The sequence below is a fragment of the Struthio camelus genome, chromosome 26 (genome assembly GCF_040807025.1).
Source record: "Struthio camelus isolate bStrCam1 chromosome 26, bStrCam1.hap1, whole genome shotgun sequence".
Taxonomy (NCBI): domain Eukaryota; kingdom Metazoa; phylum Chordata; class Aves; order Struthioniformes; family Struthionidae; genus Struthio; species Struthio camelus.
The window spans coordinates 5,240,326-5,261,729 of NC_090967.1; the positions used below are offsets into that span (position 1 = coordinate 5,240,326).

Genomic DNA, 21,404 nt, shown 5'->3' on the forward strand with positions numbered 1-21,404 from the left:
GGATTGTCAGAACTTTTCCCCCCTCCCCACAAACAATTACAAATGCTTTATGGAATCGTTTTCGTTAAGGATTTACTTCTCAGGATAAGGTGAAATGGCTATATAAATGCCTTCAACAATTATTTTTGAAGAATCTTTACATCATAGGCTCCCCAAAATCAGTTACACAATAGCCTCCATGCAACAAAAACAATACACAGATTCTGCTACAAAGAATTTGTGAGTAAAGGCACACTGCACTAAAATAATTTAAAAGCAAGTAAACCCTTTAAAATTTAGTATGAAACTCAAAACTTCTTTTTTATTGAAATAATGCCTTTTTTATTACAGAAATATTAATACAAAAACAACAAGGACAGCATGAAGGTACTAAGAGACAGAAGCCAGTGAACAGTAGGTTTGCAGTTAGAACAAAAACCCAATAGATTGCTGCAAGCAGAGCAGAAAGTGGTTTGCTCAGAGACAATGAACTTAACTTACAGAGCTGAAGTCTGCAAACCCCAAGGAAGAGTCTTTAGAAGTTTTACTTGAAGAGGAGGGAGCAAATGGATCTTTTCCACTAAATGGGTCCCCAAACCCCTTTTTACTTTGAAACGGGTCACTGCTGTCAGCCCCGAATGGCTGGAATGGATCATGGGGCTTGGGAAAATCTGAAGACCCAAGCTGGCTTACAGGAGTACTTTTACCTGGAAAGTTTAGGAGAAAAACAAAAGGAGAAAAAGAGAAGTTACTTACCATGGACAATGCAAACCCCTTAAATAGGAAACTGTGTTGATGCATTTTAGCATCATCCATTCTTCGTGGGGTAGTTTAAAATTTAACCAAATATAATAGCACTCATTATTCAATGCAAATCATCTCAAGCAGATGTTTTCTCCATATGGATTTATTATGCTATTTATACATATTACAATATTAATATCATCGAGGTTTTGTATGATAAAACCCAACATAATGACATTTGATTGGCAGAATTGGACAAGTATGACTTTAGTTCAGGATTAGAGACATTTCAGTTTAAGTTTGGGATTGTGTAAAATTGAAAATACTTAGAAACGTATCTCACTAAAGATAAGCAACGAACCAGGGTAAATAGAATTGAATAGTAACTTATCCGTGTGTGTACAGTATGTATGCATTCTCTTTTTTCCTGGGACTGCTGTGTCCTTCTGTCACTACGCTACACATGTACAGTGGAAAAGAGACGGACAAAGAAACCGCTTTGTTTTGGGGGGCTTGCTGTGCAACCCAGCTTGGGTAGGTGACTGCTTGTTCTTAAACTCCACTTCAGTACAACTCCACAACAGAGCTGAAAATCCAAATACTTCAGAGCGTGTACTTGGCACGTCTAAGATATAGCCTGATATCTTTTAAGAAGGCACTTTCAGGCAATGGTAGGTGCTCATGAACATTATAAGCTGCACACGCTTAACAGTATTTGCCCAAATCTGCGGAAATCCTCCTTTGTCTGAAGAGGAGGAGTAAAGGGACGCAAAGCTTACACTACCTAAATAATCTAACCAAGAGCCTGTCTGCACTTACCGTTCAGTCTCAGCCCTGCCTCTCCTATCCCAGAGGCCAGCCAGAAGTCCGTCCCCACTATGTGTAGCTTCCCGGACATAGGGCCCACTGTCATCAGCGGGCTCAGCCCAGCACTAGCAGCACCTGCCTAAAGACTGCACTGGCTGCCACGGCCCCCAGCCCTCTGCTTCAGGCAGGCACAGATTTACAGGGGAGCCAAAGGAACGGGGCAGTCTCTTATCTCATAAGCGCCATCAGCCCTGCTCTTCACTGAGAGGGCACGTCTGAGATTTAATGCTTGCCAAATAAGCCAATTACAAAGAAAGTAACAGCTTGTCGTTTCTCATTTTTTCAGCATATGAACCCCCGTAACCTCCAGACTCATATATAAACCTACAGTTCAGGCAGAAATGAACTACCAGTACTTATAAAAACTGGTAAGAGTAAGAGGTACAGATTTCTTTTTCAATCTCAGGTAGGACTTGTTGATCAGTGGAAAAAAAAAAATCTTATGATATTACGTGCAGGCATTCATCATACTAAAATGCATATGCAGGAATACTGTATGCTAGATGGGAAATTATTCTTACACTCAACTCGGGCCTCAGATGGAATATGGTGACTACTTTCAGGCGCTATGCTTCAGGAGAGACGTGAAACAAGCTAAGAAAGTCTCCAGGAGAACAAGCAGACAGAAAGAGGTGTAGAACACAACACATGCACAGCAGGCGTTACAATTAGGCTCATTTAGTCTTGAGAATACTGAAGGGAAACAGGATCACAGTCTTGCAGGCAAATCTTCCACACCCACTAGGAAAAAGACTGATGACCTTAGAGGTCATGGATTTAGACTTTACCAAAGGAGATTTACACTAGACAATTGCTAAAACTTAAAACTTGGAATATTCAAGACTGCCTACGGAATTCATTGCATCCCATCATGATTTCCAAGAACAGATTAGACAAATCTTTTCTAGAAATCACACAGGTTGAGCCACCTGGAAGCTGAGGATAGACTAGACCTCTTACAGGTCGCTTCAGTATTGTTTTCCATGGTTCAGCGTGTGTGCTCCATCCTGGCTAACAGATGTTGTAAGGATGCATGGATACCCGTATTAGAAACTGCATGTGGGATTTCTAAAGACAGGCAGATCAAACCATTGATTTGTCCTTCATGGAAGGAAATGACAAAATATACAGGAAATACCAGCAGCATTTGCTCTCCCCACAAGTATTGACCTTCCTTCATGCTCTTCACCAGAGTTTCAAACTGCTTTTGCTATCGAGAGAGGGCACGTTTTGTTCTTTAAAACAAACCGCTGCATTTACATCCCACACATCATCATGGCCTGCAGGAGATCTTGCCCCCATCACACCTATGCAATGTTAGCGAACTAAGCAAACCCGGTGAATAACTCGGCAATTTGTATGTGATTCTCCTGATAAAACAGCAAACGATGGTGACTAGTAACTTTCTCTGACGGTATCTTCCCACTACGAAATGCAATTTAAAATTACTTTAAATTAAGTCACAAATAGAAAAAGTATCTGTATTTCTATTTAAAATCAAGGCAGAATAAAAACCCTCTACATTTTTTTCCTCTGCCGCCGGATACTAGCAAGCAAATTCTCTCTGCTATAGTTCACCCAATCTATTTGATTGATAGAGGGAAAACTGTTCCATTTTAAGTTGCCCTTTTGTTAGGTTAAAATTTCTGTTGCTGAAACCACGGTGTGGAATTGTTGACTGTTAATACAAACGCAGGTTTTGAAACGTATTTGCTCAGCAAAACTGTTTTTTCTAGGTGGCCTGTTTAATGTTTTCGCGTGAAGCCCCTAGCGGTTTCAGAGCATACGCCACAAGCATTGGGGTTTCTTCTGCTTCATCTTCACAACAGATCACAGAAGAACAACTTCGTTGCAGAGGAAATGTAACTGAATACTATGGAGCTACCGCTAATACAGAAATCTTCCATTTCATGTTCAGAATGCAATTTTAATCAGTTTTTGTATGCTAAAGATTAGAAGAAGGCTTTAATTTTGTTATTTTGAAGAAACACTGCAAGAGGGCAACCTTTCCAAAACCAGGGTGATTTTCTGCAAAGCAGTTTTAAGGGCAGTGCCCACACTGAACAGGCCAATCCTAGCACTCATGCCAGAGAGACTCCTCAGCAAGTCTTCTTTTACGATACTTTGTACATTGGTTAGAGCTTGTCTCATCCTGCCACACTCTGCAAACATGGTTTTGAAACCTGGCAGAAGAGTGTATGGTTTAGTTAGATATTCACATTTATTAATTTATTGGCCACAACTTAGTAATAACACCACCAAAATTCTCTTTCTTACAATAAGTCCTTGCTGACTTATACCAAGTGTGCAGCCTCCAATGAAGTAAGTGCACGTTTAAGGCATGAAGGTTTTTATACTCCATGTATTCAAGGATGTGGGTACAGTATTTCTATAATTTAAGGCAAAAATACACAAACCGCATTAAAAAGTCACCAACAAAACTAAAGGACATTGGTAACGTCATAATATAGCAAAAATATGCTATTAAGCAGTGACTAAGATCAAGTTAATCTTTCATTCATTGGAGATTAAAAGTATTAAGTTTTATAATGATACAGTTCGTCATTTTTCAGGTATGGCAGTAAGAAAGTGCAGGTGAACAGTTGTAACCCTTACTTATTTCATTTTTCTGCTAATAGTTTCAGGGAAAAAAAACTCAGAAAAAAGCAAAACAGGTCCTATTCTGAAACCACAGCAGTTTCAGCAGTTACCCAAGTGGTGCACCCAAACCACACCGAGGACTCACTTCAGCAAAAAGAGATGATGAACAAAATGGTTTACCACAGCAAATGCTGTTAACTTATAGTGAACTCCACCCATACGAAGGGTTTATCTAACTTCATACCCCACAGCAAACTTTAGGGTTGACATCTAGAGTGCTTGCTGGTAAGCTGCAATTACAGAAATTGTCTTATCAAGTTATAATATACTGACAATGAAACAATGAAGTGAAACACTTACAGCTTTTACTAGATTCCATTTCAAGATTTCAAGGACGACCCTAACTTTCTGCTCAGAAGAATATCTTTCTGTATTACGAGAAACAGCATGCTTTCCTGTATTTAAAGTCTGTGAGCATGCACCATTATGATACAGACAAATATGGCAGAGTTAAGATGACACAATTTTAAACTTTCACTGAACAAGTAGTTCTTTCAAGGAAACTTCCTAAAGTAAAAAATGTATCTTATGAAATCAGAGTCTTACTGCTTAGGATAAGCAGTGGCAGCATGAGTGAAGTCCATACCTGGGGTTGTATTTGAACAATTAATACCAGCATTCCTACCTCCCCCATCTCGTATGTGCCAGAGGAAGTGTTACTCCAGAAAACTTTGGGGACTGTGCAGTATGTGAGATGCCTTCCAGCAAATCTCTGTCTTGGCACTTTACCAGATTTATATATCATTTCTAACCTACTCAGCATGTTTTTCACTATGCTGTTAAATTATCCAGCTTTTCCACAGGTGCAGAATAAGACTGTGAACTTTAAGAGCTTACAGAAAAAAGTATTATCATTTTTCAAAATGTGCCTGAAGGCTAGTTAAACTAAAACCAATTTTCTACAGAACACTCAAAAGGCATTTGTCCTCAACAATGGCTATTTCTACACTGTAGTTCAAACCCAACTGTTCTGGCCATAAAGTTGTTTACACAAAAATCACAGTATGCATTTTAAATAACAGAAGGAAGTATTTTTCCTACTCAAAAAGAACTAAAAACTGCTTTTGCTTAATATTTGCACTCTCACCTTTAGCTAGCCGTTAATTCTGAAAACCTTAGCTTAAGAGAAATATTCTGCAAACTACAAACTTTTGGAAACAGGAGGTTAGAATAGAAATCGTTGCCTTGAGATCAACAATCTGTTCCGAAACAGATTCTCAACAACTTGTTTCATCAATTAGTACTGAAATATCTTTAGTGCGAGAGATCAGCACAAACAACAGAATCAAAGCGTGAATGGAATTTTTAGTTTGCGGCTGCGGCAGGTGCTCCACCTATGAGTCATTTATCCTACACAACAAGGGATGCCTGTACACTAATGTAACTGTCAGGTCTTCTAGAAGTCATGAGCCCAAAAAAAAAAAAAAAAAGTTTTCTCAGTCACAAACTTTGGGGCTGAATTTTTCACTCTCAGTTGCAGAAGAGCAGAGAATTAAGGTGAGCAGGCACTGTGCTCGTGTATAACCTTGGGGACTCAAGCAGCTCTAAGGAAGCAGATGTGCCACTTTAGAAGTAAACACAACACATCTGTGATCAAATGATGCATTAATAACACTATTCCACAGTCTCCTGCAGACCACCAAAATTCAGATCCATATTACTTGAATATGCACAGGCAAATAAAGAAGCTGAACTGCAAGGGAATTCTTTTTTTTTTCTCTCTTAGTTAAACTTATTGCTTAATATAATTATTTCTTTCAGTCATAGCTCCTGATTAAATATTTAAACTTTCTTCTTCTTAAAGAATGGCTTAAATGGCTTTCTTCTTCTTAAAATTATCTCACTAAACACATGGGGCAAATTTCAGATTCATATCCTGGGGACAGTGTACATGGTAGAGGTCAAAAAGAACGCCCCTCCAAAATGTGATGGGTTTGAAGAACTCATAAGGCATGATTTCCAGTTGAGAAATGAAATCAGAAAAGGCACACAACATAAAGCATTCAGGCTTTGTTTTGCAAGCTTTTTAACCAAGATACCGAACAAACTGTGAAATCTTCATTTCTGCTTAATTAAGATATCAAGGACACAGCATGTGCACACAAACACTACTAAAAACATTTATATGTGCAGCTCTAGAAGCAGTGAAGATTCAAGCTTTCTCCTTTTCTCACTGACCACTGCCACAGTGAGCTGACAGGGCTCCTCTACTGCTTTACAGATGAAAAAGTAAGCCTAAAATGGTTAAAACAGTCAAAGTATAAAACGTCTTAAATTTAGAGAAGGGACATGTAAGAAAAAGAACTATATTTATGATTGACATAAAGGAGGAGGAAGCATCAAATACAAAGGAAGAGGGTGCCAGAGCAGGGCTGTACAAACATTATCTTTCTGTGAGCTGCTTGCCCTGCCCTTCTCATTTGTGCAAGCACAGTGGTGGCTGACAACATTACGCCTCTGATTTGGTACAGTAGTACTACCAAGCACGTGAAATGGTTCAGGGGGGTCCAAAAGACATCCTACAGATTGAATCTAGCTCAAAAGCTTCTAGTTAGACAATCCGAGTCCAGGTAAGCCTCACATGTGTGTGCATGCTTAATATATTTTAGCTAGGTCCCCATTCACTAAAGAATCCACTTGCTAAAGCTCTGGAGTCAAACTGCCTTCAAAATATTTTCCTTCAGTATAAACTCTTAATCACGAGCACTGAGTGGGCAAATCTATCTTAAACTAAACTTCTAAGGCCATATGAACTGAACAGAAAGCTGCTCCCAGGGTTGACTTATTTTTAACCCACATTTCTGGCTTCTTAGGGGCCAAGAGCAGCTTTCTCCAGCAATGACACTTGTGATGAAAAGGCAAAGTCTCCTCACCCAAAACAAGGGAACTATTTCTGTAGATGACTGATTACTTACTACATGCATCACAGCTGAAAGACTTTTCAGACTAGATTGATAGAATATTAAGTTAGAGTCTAAAGACCTGCCTCCACCTTTTTTTTTTTTTTTTAACAGGTTTAGATACCATTTATCTCCATCTGCCAACTGGCAATGTTTAGAAAAACTTTATTGGGAATAGCAAAATGTTTCCAGCAGTTTGGCAATTTGTGCTCTGATAAAAACACTTAAACCTAACTCTTCTGGGGTTCTGTACACACCAGGTATCTCTGAAGGAACAGAATCATACTTCCTAATTTAAGGCTGGCTGATTAGTACCCTATTCTGTCCTCTGAAGATATTTTGCAATATTTTTGCAACATTTTGACACTACCAATCGTAAGAATAATGTGAGAACAGAATTGAAGTCCTTAACTCAAAGACAGAGGTGTTAACCACTAACCTCTGAAATGCCAATAAATGGATCAAAAAATAAAGCCAAAGGTTTTTGACAATCTCACCGTGTCAGGTATTTTAAATATAAAATGCAATAAATTAACCAATTTGGAATAACAACAACTTTCCAATATCATCACAGCAGCTAAGTAAATCTAGTAATTCCTGTTTTACAATGGATGAATTCAATATTTAGTCCTTTGAATTCCAAATAAAATGGTATTTATCTGTTACTCATTCATGTATTCCAAAGGAAAACAGAAATGTGAGAAAGTACATTATCACTGAGGAAGTCTATTATTAATGCAACACCCCCCCTCCCACTTCTATTAGTCCTTAATATACAATTTATTTAATACAAACTACAAACTGTACATAGGTTAAAACAAAAAAGCTAATGATAAAAAATTCCTTTTATTAAGCAATCATTGCAAGAAGAAAGCACACCGAAATTGAAAAGCACATTTTCTTTCTGCATTTTAGGACTTTTATATTCTTTCAAGGTTAAAAAGGTCAAAACCACTATAAGCAAGCAATAAAAATTTAGAAGAGGTTGAAGGTTACACACTGGTTAGTGGTGAAGGTTCTTCCACTAATATCACTGGTTAGCAGTACTGTTATAACCGCAATGTGGAATGCATGGTGCTGCATTTAAAGGAAGTGGGTAAGGGTGGGGCAAATGCAGTAGGTCCCACGATCAAAGCACTAGAGCATTGAATTTTACTTATAACCCAATCACTGACACCCACACAGCAACTTCCTGTACTTTAAAAAAAAGAAAAAAAGAAAAAAGAAAAAAAAATCTGTTTCTCTCTTTTTGCAATCAACAACTTTTACCTAGAAACTAGTTAGCGGTGAACTCTGACTGATTTCAATCTGCAGCTCATGGCAGAAAACATAATTGTTAATCTGTGAGAACCTACAAAGATCATTTTAACTGAAAAGTTTCAGTGCATCAGCTCTTTTCTTAATTTTTTAATTACACAAACGCTCCACAAAACCCAGGAACTAGTATAAAAAAATACAAAGTGACCAGAAGTTCAGCAGTGCTAAATACTGCAAGAACACTTTATGAAAGAAAACAAAGTGTATTCATAAATCTACAAAAACTGAGCTATATTTTAGAACAATAGAACAATATTTTAGAAAATAATACATATTAAAATTTAGATCCTTCTCACAGAGTACGTTTGCCTTAGTATGTCGAAATAAGCTACTATTATTTTTTTTAATATAAGCAGTAATTAATATAGCCTTGTTTTCCATTTTACAAGCCACAGAGAAGATAAATATGTAGCCCCACTATGCAAAGCACAGGGCTGCTTATATCTGGGTAACTTTTTTGTGCTTTTGAGCATTATTAAAAATACACTATTGATAAATATAGGAAACCTTTCACTTCCCTCAGAAGAAACCTTCAAGTTCTTCAGTACCACCTGCTCAACATCAAATTACTTCAGCAAAGTCCCAGGGGAACTGTACTAAACCTTGGACGTGAGGAACTTCATAGACTATGAATATATTCCTGAAGAGAGAAAAAAAACATTCAGAGTAGCTAAAGAGCTTTTTCTTAGTTGTTCTTCCTCAGCCTAAAAAGAATCCTAAACTAGGTAAGGGAAAGATGCTGATTTTTGAAATCTTTACGTGTAACACGTGTATGTTGAAGCTCTGATGATGCCTGTAGCTGTACTTGCTCCTTCTACAACTCCTCGTCCTTCCCTATTTTTATTCACCGTTTTGTTAATCTTCCTTCATTTTTCCTTAAAGATTCTGCACTTAATCTTTAAGTGGTGTTGAAAAAGCACAGTAGCACATTTAATCAGAAAAACACACACAGGAGATGTGTCTTGGACCAAGCAAGGACTAGTTTAAAACTGAGGAACACAAGACAGATCTTGAAGGCTTTGGTTCAAAAAGTAGAGAGAGAAAAAGGAGGAAAGTGATTTATAAAGAAAAGCACAAATAAAAGCCTGAGATTCAGCCTAAGATACAACTTCAAGAAAATAATCTCATGGTTGTCATCCCCACTCACAACCTTAGTTTTAGAGAAGAGAAAGATATGGATCTCAAGGGTTTCTAATCCATGCCACATGATGAGTGTTTGCCTATCCTTGCCAGATAGCAATAACCACAGACAGCTGTAAACAGAAGTACTTGCCATTACAGTCGTCAGATCGTAGCTGCTATCAACATCCAAGCTTTCAAAAAAGCAAACACCAAGTTTAAACCAAACAAACCAAAAAATCTTTTGCTTTACAGGCAGCCAGGAGCAAGCAGGTCAGGAATTACAAAGTTTCACTAAGCCCTGTTTCAAGATTGCCTCTGGAGCCTTTATACGAGAGCAGCTAACCTGATGTACACATCCCCTTCACAGTTTTTGCAGGTACATCTGAAGGTCCCTTGATCCAACTTTGACCAAAAGGCAACCAAAGACTATGTCTAAAGTGCCTCAGGAAGAAGCAAGACTGAATGCACAACTCCTCGTTTATCTGGACTGAACATAGACACGTGGGCAAGAAGGGAACTGTGGCACACTTTGGCTCTGTCCTGATCATCCAGGACACCCTGCAATGCCCTGATGGAGCAGACAATGCTCGCATGTCACACAACTCCCAATGAATTTTGAAAAGCACTGAACCAGGAGCAGTCCCCTGGTAGATTTTGCCAGTGTCCCCTATCAACAGCTACTTTGGGAGAACAGACAGATTTTAATTAATCTCTATGAAAATATTAACTAACGCTTTCTACTTGATTGTAGAGTGCCGATGACAACTAAAGCTTTTTTACTAGATCTCTACTGTAACTGAATAACAAAATTAAAGAAAGCCACAGAAGGACTTTTCAATATTAAAATTCTCCATTTCCCCCAACAACAAAAAACCCCAAACAGTTCTACTAAAAGGAATATGAACTGGGAATAGAAAGGCAAACTATGGATTTGTCTGGTAATAGCTGGCATTTATTAATCTTTCAGCAAGATCTTTATCTCATACTTGTTTTTTAATTGAACAGACCAATGAGAAAGGTAAGAAACAACGGAAGTTTCTTTACTGTTGTTTGTTTTCTCAGCAGCGTTCCCATTTCTAACACACACTTGTATCTCTTGCTAGCATCGCAGTGTATTACTATGTAATTTCTCATGCTTTAAGTAACCACTGAAGATTGCTTTAGTGTGGAAGGAAGGGAGGAGTGTAACTGCTTAAGCACATGAGGCTCATTTGCTTTTAAAAAAATCTGCTTTGTTTCCTCCTTAGTCTATTTTATCATAACAACATTTGCTTTTGGTAGAGCAGCGGAGCCTTAAGAATACTGTGTCTCCCAATAACAGGGAGAAGTACCCATTTAAACAAATTTGTGAAAAGGCTAATAAAAGGCTGAGTGCACACATCTAACTTAAAAACAAACTACTAAAACTAAATGCTTCTCCAAAATTCTTCAGTATGTCCAAAAGAGGGAATGAAAGGACACATAAATCCAAGAAAATCCCCTGTAGGTCAGTCTATCCCATGGCATGCATTCCCCATTTCTGCTGTTAGTATTGCACTGTATTTCTAGAAATAATCATGTTTCGAGCAAGAAATAGAAACCACATGAAAGAAATATAGGTAAATTTAGTATTAGTTTGACTCACTCAACTTTATAGAGCCTCTTTAAACACTGAATTATTTTATGCAGACCTTGCCTAAAAAGACGGTCACATAGATACTTCCCTTAAAAAACAAGTAAAGAAAGAAAAACAACAGCCTTCTCAACGGCAAATAAGAGTACCTTCCACTGTTGTATTTCTGCTTCTATTCACTTGTGTCTTATTGCTTGATATTTATTTGTCAAAGTTACATAATATGTCTACTTTAAATTAATAAAAGGCTGTCTAGTATCTCAGTAATGGAAAATATTTTCACAAAACATGCATGGAACTGACCGCTTTGAGAACTTTCCTACAATCCTAGATCATCTTCTGGTCAGTTTTCACCAATACTCACCTACACAGAACCTCAATCAATCAGTTTCAAGGTATGAAACTTTTAACGAGATCCTCAGGAAATGCCTGCAATAGAAAGCACTTTTCATGTTGCCCAAGGAGCTCTAGCATAACTGGTTTGCAAAACAAGCCAGATTAACAATACCTGTTATAAACAGGATGGGTGCAGGGTGCATGTTTTGCTCCAAAACGCAACAGCAGAAAGACAGACGATCCTCATTTGTAAACAGAGAGGCTTTAATAATGGATCTGTTCCTCTGTATTATGCTTGCTAACATTGTCAGTGGATACCAGAAAATTCTAGATGTTGACCCACACATCTCCTGGGCAAAATTATGTGCCTATTTGTAGAACTCATCTCTCTCTCTCTCTCTCTCTTTTTCTCTTTCTTTTTTTTTTTTTGAGAGCTAGCTAAACGTTCACTGCTAACGTTAACTGAACTATACCACAGTTGTTAAAAGTAGACTTGAAACCAACAGCTCTGAAGTGGCTTCAGTTCTTGAAACAGTTTCACTGGTATCTGAATGTCCTGAGAATCAACTCTTGGGAGGGCAAAAAACCTGAAGTTGAATCCCTATTAAAAGAAATCTTATTTTCAATTCAGGAGATTGATACATCTTTAAGAACCTCCAAAGAAAATGGATCTGAAGCTGAAACAAACTATATGCTCAGAAAATGTTTTAGATTCAGTTAACACAGCAATGTATCAATGCAAGAACCATCACACCATGACAGATTAGGACAGGTCTATCTAGCCCTGTATCCTGTTCTTGTTAGTCTCTAGTAGCAGATGGTTAAAGAACATCATCAAAACAAGGCAAGGGTATAGCAATACTTCAGATTACCTTCCAGACCTTCAGCAACATACGGTCCGGGGAATTCCTGAACCAGAGAGAGTACTCTGGCTTTTGGTAACCTCTGATGGATTTTTCTAAGATCCCCTAGGGTTTTTTTTTTTTTAAAGCCCATTTAAATTTTTGGCATTCACCATATTCTCTGGCAAAAAATCCTAAGTTTAACACACTGTATAAAAAAAGTACCTTTTTTGTTTACTTTCAAGCTGCCATTTACTAATTTCACTTGATGCCTACTTGGAAAAGATGGAACAATTGATCCCCATTTCTCCCTGCCGCAAGGGAGGGATTTTACAGATCTGTCATATCCCTCCTTCATCGTATTTTAACCAGGCTGATGAGTTCCAGTCTGTTTTATTGGCAATTTATGTCATTTACAGATAATCTCAGACTTCCCTCCACTGTTGAAATATAAAATAATGAGATAGAAGACTGACAGCTTGTCCTCACTTCCAAGAATATATAGTAAACTGGGGGGAACTGGCTATTAAAAAAAGAAAACCTCCTTACCACTGGGTGGCTTGGGCCGTGGAGGGACATTTTTCTTCGGTGGTAATGCTGGTGTGTCTGATTTGCTTTTGAAAGGATCATCTGAGAATCCCATTCCTCCAAAAGAGGAGGTAAAGGGATCTGATGCTCCTGACTACAAGAGAAAAAAGAAAAGAAATAAGCACATTGCAGAGTATCTGTGGTTTCATGAAAGCTAAAAGGCAACTCAAGCAAAAGCATTAACTCCAAAAAATGAGGACAAAGATTCAGAATTATGTCAGTGATGTGACAGGCTAACACCCACTGTCAGAGGTGCCAGAATTTCATTAACATTCAGAAGTATTTATGCTCTTAAATTGCATAAGTACTTCTAGAGCTTCTACTCTTAGACAAAAGCTGATGAGAAAAATAAAGGGAAGTAAAACTATTTTTTATTATTTGGCAATGAACAGTCATACTACAATATGGCCTTCATTCTTTGATAAACAGAACTGTGAAACAAAAGTAGCAATTAGAAAAACACGGTAGACTGCAGAATGGACAGCTTCCCTCCCTTGCCCCCAAAATTTTCCCAAGTCACACATGCCTATTTGTCTTCTTTTTCTAAAAGCTGAGGGAAAACTCCAAACATATATTTTAACATGTTTCCTATATTCAGCTGGCTCTTGTGAAGGACTCTCCTAATGACTGAAAAAGGCACTAAAATTATGCCATGCAGGGTAATTTATCATCCTAAATAAAAGGTGTTTTGTACACAAAGTTCAAGCTCAAAGTCAGACTTTTGCTAAAACTTCTAACTTGAGCAAAACACACCAATATTTGTAAAGACTGTTGCCACCTAGTGGAGAGGGGGAAAAAAAACCTAACGTAAGAAAAATTAGAAAATATTACAGGAAGACTGATTAGCCAAAGTGATATTATAATCTATCTTCTAGTTAACGTTTTCCATAAAATATTCAAGTGCTACCTCCAACAGTAGGGCTAAGTGTAAAAGGTTGGGCAGCTGACCTTTACTGTAAATTCCAAAGCCTATCTTAGAAAACTAATGACAGACTGTGAATATCCAGATGAGTGGATACGGTATTTCAAGTACAATTAAGCCCTTAAATACGTGGTTTGTATCAAGAAACTAAGAAAACAGCAATTCTGTTAAGAGCTGTAAAATGTCAAGAGACAAATTTTTCCACCCTTCTCTGGTTGCCTGTACTCAGGGAGAAGTGTGAGAACAAGTCAGGATACCATGAGAGGTGTACTACCAAGAAGTACAGTTCAGGACTCAGAGGAAGGTTCGACACTGAAATATATCTCGTACAACTACTTTTGCTTACAACAAACAAAAGCTAGCAGTTATTTGCTTTTCTCCTCTGAGAAAAGTGTATGAAAAGTTGATTCCCCACTCCTGAATCTACTGGTTTTGGTAAGAGTTATTAAAACTTATTAAAAATCTGCCGAACCTGAGATGGACAGAAAGTGCTTTGCTAAGTAACTGCTCAGACTGTGACTGCAATAAAAAAATTTGACACGGGTTGCCACCTGAAAAATCACCATCATAGTAAATCCTTTTAAAAAAATAAAAATCCATATTAATGTTTTTGAGTACAGTTATTTCTTTGTAACCTTTACCTTTGACATCTGACTGAAGTCTGCAAATCCCTCACTGCTACTGAAAGCATCACTTCCAAATGGATCTAATGTTCCAAATGGATCTGAAACAGGTATAGAAAATAATATTAATTTAAAATAATTCTTAAGAATTATTGGCAATAGGTGGTTCTTCATAAAGTGTAACAACAGGTAGATGATTAAAAACTATTTGCATTTTGTCCTTGCACGCAAATTTAAAAGAGAATTCCACAAAACATTAGTTTTTCTTCTACTTGCTTGAAAAATAGTTATAATAAAAAGTGAAGCATATGGTATATGAGGTTTACTTTTCATAATCTGTAATAAGATCACAACGAGGATATTTGCTACCAGTTTACAATATGTTTCTTTATTCTGAACTTTGACAACTGATTCTTCTTTCATAGAGAGGATACGCACTTATTCATCTCCACCCTAAAAATTATTCTTCTTACCTGGGCCCTTTGAAGAGATACTGGAAGATGTAAAAGGATCACTGCTTTCAAAAGGGTCAGGCTAAATAAGAACAACAGATATCTACAGTTATTGTTCTGCTGCATTGTGCACTTGTCTTTTTATGTATATCAAAATCCCCTGCTTTAAGACAAAATATTTCCAGTTTCAGATCACTCTACTCAGTGGACACATAATAGGAGAAAATCAACTGAACATATGAAACGTATATCACTAGTGCATTTGGTTATTGATAGCAAAGAACAAATACAACTAAGTATCTACAAATAAAACAGATTTAAGTGGAAAGCGTATCACAGTGAAATACAACTAATACTAGTTACCAAGGCAAAATAAGAAATCATACCCCCACGTCTTCAGTTTTTAATCAACAGAGACGGAACATTCAAGTTAGGTAGGCATTTACATCATTATTAACTCCGAGATACTGTATACCCATAACTTCTCTTTAAATAGATGGTGTTTATAGTTGCTCTTCAGCTTGGAAAGTCTACCCATATCGAAGGGCAAACCTATACTTGCAAGACTTAAACCGACCTCCCACTGACTGATACCAGAATACTGACTGATACCAGAATACTGACTGATACCAGAATACCTAGGTGGCAACAGTCAGTGAATTCCCTAAGAATGAGGAAAGGATTCATTACAAAGAAAAACAAACAAACAAAAACAAACTCAAAAAACAATCCTAACACACACATAAACGCAGCTTAAGAACTGGGACTATATATTTGACAAATGTGCTCAGCACAGTTCCTTCCACTGCGTTGGCTCAATTTTCTGTTGGTGGCTTAGTAATCCTTTAGCCACATCAATTCCTCGATCTGATTCACTATGAGACTGCACAAATAGAAACATCAATGGAATGGAGGTAATGGCATGAATGAGTGGATGATGATGGGCTGAAATTGCCAGTGGAGAGGGAAAAAAAAAAAATCCACCTAACTGCATCTTTCATGGCGAACATACATCTTAGAATGGAACTGGCAAGTACTGCTGTTTCCCTTAGTAATCCATACATAAAATTTTTAAGAATAAAAATAATTGCATTTCATCAGTTAAGAAAAAGATACTTAGTGATATTTCTTTCATTTTAGCTTTCAAACAATGAAACTGCAAATAGTAGAAATTCTATTATGTGCGTATTTAAAAATTACTGACCTTCGAGGGTAAAGCAGGGGGTTTTGTGAATGGATCTGAGGTAAATGGGTCACTCTTCACCTGTTTCTTGAAGAAATCCTCAGGGGCAGAAGTACGAAATGGGTCACTTTCCTTAAATGGATCACCTCCAAATGGATCTAGGAGTATTAAAAGGTAAACAATATATAACACTTTATAAGTAAAGCAACAGAAAGCATGCAGAAGGAACCATCCTACATTTGACTTCATTATCACGGAAGTACTTGTTCTTAAAATAAATAATAATATTGATAAACTTCCAGATACCTCTTTAAACAGGGTATTAACTAACTTGCAACAATTACGTGCTTGTATTAAGTAAATGAGAAAGTTATGGACTTCACCTAATGAAGTTACAGGCATATAATTGAACATGCTGATCCTGAATGCATACACTGTCAGATTACTAAATTCCCTAATGGAAACCAAAAATCTGAAGTGAAGGAAACCTTGAAATACTTCTTCGCGTTTGGCTACAAATTGTGCATCTCTTTTATCCCGTCATCAGAAGGGCTATTACCTGCTGGAGCAGGTGGTTGTTCTGCAAAAGGATCATGCTGGAATGGGTCACCTATGCAGAATAGAAAAATAATTTGTTTTATCCACTCTTCAGGAAGATGATAAAAGTTTGTGAAAATATCATTTACTGAACAACTGGTCTTCAAGGTCTTAGGTAAGTCACTGGTCACTTACTGCCTTTGAAAGGGTCTGCTCCTTTAAATGGATCAGATTTGAAAGGATCTTCTGATTGGAATGGGTCTGTATGCAATTCTTGTGTATTATTGGTAAACATCAAGGCTTTGTTCTTAAATGGATCATCCTAAAAATAAAGAGGAGAAACATTACAGCAACTTAGCATGATTAAAATGCTCAGCTCTCCATTCAGCAGACGTTCTACAGTATCTTGTTCCTGTTTAATGATCTTAAAAATGTTGTCCTAAAAAACTTTCTGAATAAGCAGCTTCTAAGCAGAAGTAAATACATAGCAGAAACACGTAACCCGAGGCTACAGAACATCAAGAAGTACGCAGAGACCACAATGAAAGGTTAAACTGTTCCTGATACTAACAGGAACATATATTTGGTTCTCCAGTATTTGGGGAGAATGCATGGCGGGGTGGAGGAATAAAACCACTATCAAAAAATTCTCTCCCTGTTATTTTTACAGATTAGCTTCAGGTGAGAAAGATCTTTGAAAGAAAAGGATCTACAAATCCATTTGCACACTGTAAAATACAAGAAATTACTCCTGAGAAGTCATAACTAAGATTGCTTCTTGTTAACTCATTCATGAGCTCACAGCTCTAAGCACTGATTTCACATTACAAAGCACTATGTGGCAATACCACTGTGTGGCAGGAAGAGTGGCACCCTCAGTCAATACAGTTTCCCAACACTTTGATGATACAGAGGCTGTCAGCACAGACCAACCTACAGCTTTGTCAAATTACAAAACAAGCCAGCGTGAATAAATAGCAAACTAAAGTTATGAAACTATCACGTTCATTTGGTGGCATCTCATATCCCTGTCTTTCATCTGTTGTGGGTCTCTTCCCTCACATCAGTTCTTGCCACCGTAGCCACTTGTGCCTACGGCACCTGTACAACAGAGCTTCATTTAAAACTAAAGCCTTTCAACTCTAATATAAGAAATGTTTAATATCAACCACCCCACTGATATTGCCTCCAGCTCGAGAAAGATAAAAGGATTTCTCTCCTCCCTTTACAGGACATAAAAGAAGAAGTCTTCATTAACACTTCTCAAAACAGCAAAAAAGGGAAGAGGAAGGAAGAATTAAGAAACAGGAAAGGGACACAAAGCTTTAAAAAGTTTACTATGAACATATACTGGAGTTTTCTTCCAGTAAGTGATACTTAGGTTTTACATGCAAGAGAAACATTCTGGAAATTTCTACTGGAAATTAAACGTGCAAGAACAAAAACTAAGTGCTCAAGTGAGTTTTAAGACCACATCTCTCCATGACAGCATTACTATTCTTAGTCTACACTTTTCTTTCTTGTGTGCATTTTGTTTCTACAGAGAAAGCATAAAGCAAGGCACAAAGGCAGCATGCCTTCTGAACACTATGTAAGTTGTATTTTTATTCCATACTAAACCTAAAGTAAATGTACTTACAAGGACTCTGGAAAACACCTTTCCTAAGGAGGGGACATCAAGTAGTTGTGCAAGTAGAATCAAGTAAGTATGCAACTTTTATCTTTACATTGAAGAAATAGGTATAACAGTGTAAAAAACTGCAGTTTAAGTAAGTTACTAAATATCCAAATCAACAACAGATACCGGAAAGAAACTGATGGGAAAAATCTTTAAGAATCTGAAGCATCTTATAAATCAGGAAAAATAACTGATTTAAAGAAAATATAATAAATGAGATAAATGATGCTGCAACTATCTTAGGAAAAGACAAGTATCTATGCATTATTCTGGGGAGGGAACATTTTTTCTACTGAAACGTGGAATACGCGTAGCTCACTGCAAAGGAGAAATTGTTATAGCTTGTTTTGGAAATGAGCAGGACGCACATGATTAAAGGGAAGTTTACAGCAAGGGAAGTTGTTACCTTGGTAAACTGGAGAACTTGCAAAAAAAACCATTACACTAGAATTTAAAATAAGGTCATACTTACTTTCTCAGGCTAAAGATTTGACAGGCTGCAAATCAAGGGTTAACATCACCTCTTTTTGTTTTGCCTACATAATTACAGTTTGCTTACATGTGCGTACTGCTAAAGTTACCCAGGCAAGTCCTTTGTAGCACAAAACCTACCTGAAAGCCTAAAAATCAGTTTTTCACCAGCACTAACATCTTAGCCTGGCCTAGCACCAGAGGCTGTTCTACTGCAGGGATTGTGGCACTTGTTTAGTTGGCTCACAAGAGCCAACTAAACAAACGTCTTAATTATTCCCAAATAGGTTTAAGTTGACAAACCTAATTATTGCAAAATACACTGAATAACAGTATAACATTTTTACCATAGCTCCATAATTGCTTCTTTCCGTCTGTGCAAGGCCTTCGCTTATGTCTGCTAAATTCGTCAAGCTACCACCGTGAATCCCATTGAGAGCTTCATTATATTGTTCTATACTCTTATTGACCTCTTGATGACTCTCCTGAAGTTGAGAAAGTTTACTTCTTGCCTAAGCAGAGAAAAATGCTTTGGTATATTACTCTTTCAATAACACTGTCATTCTCATAAAACCGAAGTGCGCACCTATTACTGAATTGGTTCACAGATTCAATATGTAAAGAATTTTTTGATCCAAGGTTAAACATAGTTGCAAGACTACTGCATTTTTCCAGGGCTAGACTCTTCCTGATTCAAATTGACAATTAAGGGAGTGAGCCTCAAAAAGGCTTATTTTACATACTGATAGTTTTCTCTTCCGAAAAGTCACCTTTCTAGCTGATGTTGAACTCTCTGGCTTTTTAAAGGAACAAAAAAAGGATGTATAAACTACAATGAATACCTGATTTATTTCTTCCTGTGTTGATTTTAAAGATTTAATTATTGTTTCAAGCTGAACTTTTCCAGCCTGGATACTCTGCTCTAGCTGAGTCTCTTCTTGTTGAAGGCGATTCAGCTCTGCTTTTGCTCTATTAAGATCATCTTCCTGTGATTTTAAATCTGATTCCTGAGACTGAATCTGCATTTTCAGTGATGAAATCTGAAACAAAAAGTTACAACACAATGCCAAAAACAGTGAAATCTGAAATAAATGCAATTTTTAATATTATATGAATTTATCATAAATAATAGAAAGCTGTAAAGCAAGCTTTCAACAGCTAAGGAAGACAAAAAGAACTTAATTTGAGGAATTACATGCTTCTTATTATGCAACACAATCATTGGTAAAAGCAGGTAGGATGTTTTATAAAAACAAGAAATTATTAATATTCTAAATGACAGAAATACCACACTGATAATAAGGTAATTAAAAAGAGTTTCTTCTGTGGTTACTTTGCAACTGTCAGAATTTGGCTCCTTTTCCACCCAAACATTTATCAACTATTACAAAGCTGATTTTAACTCTGATAAGAGTTAAATTTATATAGCTACATAAGATGCTACTTATCCACTCTGTCACGTGACCTTTTACACTGAATTTCTACTTGAAGATAAAAACGCTAGTATGAAGGGACCTCTGAAGACCTGGTTCAGCAGCCCTGCCCTGGTCAGTGACCAAAGGTATTTAGGTTAGCAAAATCCTTTCTGGGACCTCTGGAAACTGCTATTTACGGTAAAAATAAAGAAACAGAACAAGCTTATTTATGAAATGAATAGAAGAACTTTCTTCAGCAAAAGATACAATATTCTTGAGCATCTCCAGAATTAACGTACACTCACCACCTGTGTTTCTTCCTGGCATTTCTGCCTTACATCATTCAGCATATCTTTCAGTTTGGCTTTCTGCTGGTCCATTTCATCCAGGCGGTCTTGGGCATCTTGTTTCTGAGCCTCTAGCTCTTGCAAGTTACTTGTCTCCCTATCTAAATCATTTTGCAGTTCCTGAGGAAAATTCCACAGTTTGAGAGTTACAGTTAGCTGTTACCCTTGTAAGCGTGATCAACCACAGAGAAATAGGTTGGCAAACTCAAAAAGATTTCCTACGTCAGAGTATTCCATTGCATGCAAACGCTTTTTTTCCAGCAGGAACTTGTATCAGACATCGTAAAACAAGTGTCCACAAGATAGAAGGAGACCGTGACATAAAGCACATGTAATTCAGCTATCCGAAGGTAATGATTAAAAACAATACCCTTTGAATAAAGATTTCCTAAATTACACAGTTTCAGTCAAGCACCAATATAAAAAAAAAAAAAATTACAGACTGTTCATATTATCTACTACTCATATTTGCCAGCATCAGAAAAAAGCATCTCTGAGGGAGAACAGGAAAATAAAGATCTTCCCATAAATTAGGGCAAAATCCAGTACAAGGAAAGAAAGACTTGCCCAGAAGCAATATAAGGAAAGAAGCATTTAGAAGAAAGGGTACTTAATCCCCCCAATAGCATTTTAAATTCAAATACAAACTAATAATGATAAGCAGATCCTTTACCTGAACTTCATTGGTCTTCTGTCTTATTGATTCTTCCTTTTCTCTAATGTCCTGCTCTAGGGAATATTTTTCTCTGTAAGGAAACAAATGTACATTTTGGTTAAATGGTTAAGTAATACACATAAAAAAATCAAT

General features: G+C 37.1%; 1 protein-coding gene across 17 annotated transcripts in view; it reads right to left on the reverse strand.

The window, feature by feature from the left end:
- Positions 1-21,404, reverse strand: part of EPS15L1 (epidermal growth factor receptor pathway substrate 15 like 1) — a 41,479-nt gene that overhangs the window by 4,574 nt on the left and 15,501 nt on the right. For 6 of the 17 annotated variants that reach the window (XM_068920228.1, XM_068920223.1, XM_068920227.1 and 3 more), the window contains 11 exons: positions 21,270-21,342; positions 20,549-20,716; positions 19,677-19,874; positions 19,182-19,346; positions 16,881-17,007; positions 16,708-16,758; positions 16,170-16,306; positions 14,987-15,047; positions 14,532-14,614; positions 12,930-13,062; positions 481-686 (listed from right to left, as the gene is read on the reverse strand). In XM_068920228.1, coding sequence (XP_068776329.1) covers positions 481-686; positions 12,930-13,062; positions 14,532-14,614; positions 14,987-15,047; positions 16,170-16,306; positions 16,708-16,758; positions 16,881-17,007; positions 19,182-19,346; positions 19,677-19,874; positions 20,549-20,716; positions 21,270-21,342 — 1,402 coding nt within the window. Of the gene's footprint in view, positions 1-480; positions 687-7,979; positions 9,109-12,929; positions 13,063-14,531; positions 14,615-14,986; positions 15,048-16,169; positions 16,307-16,707; positions 16,759-16,880; positions 17,008-19,181; positions 19,347-19,676; positions 19,875-20,548; positions 20,717-21,269; positions 21,343-21,404 lie in introns of those variants that run through there. The other 11 variants (XM_068920230.1, XM_068920225.1, XM_068920229.1 and 8 more) reach the window with 7 other exon arrangements.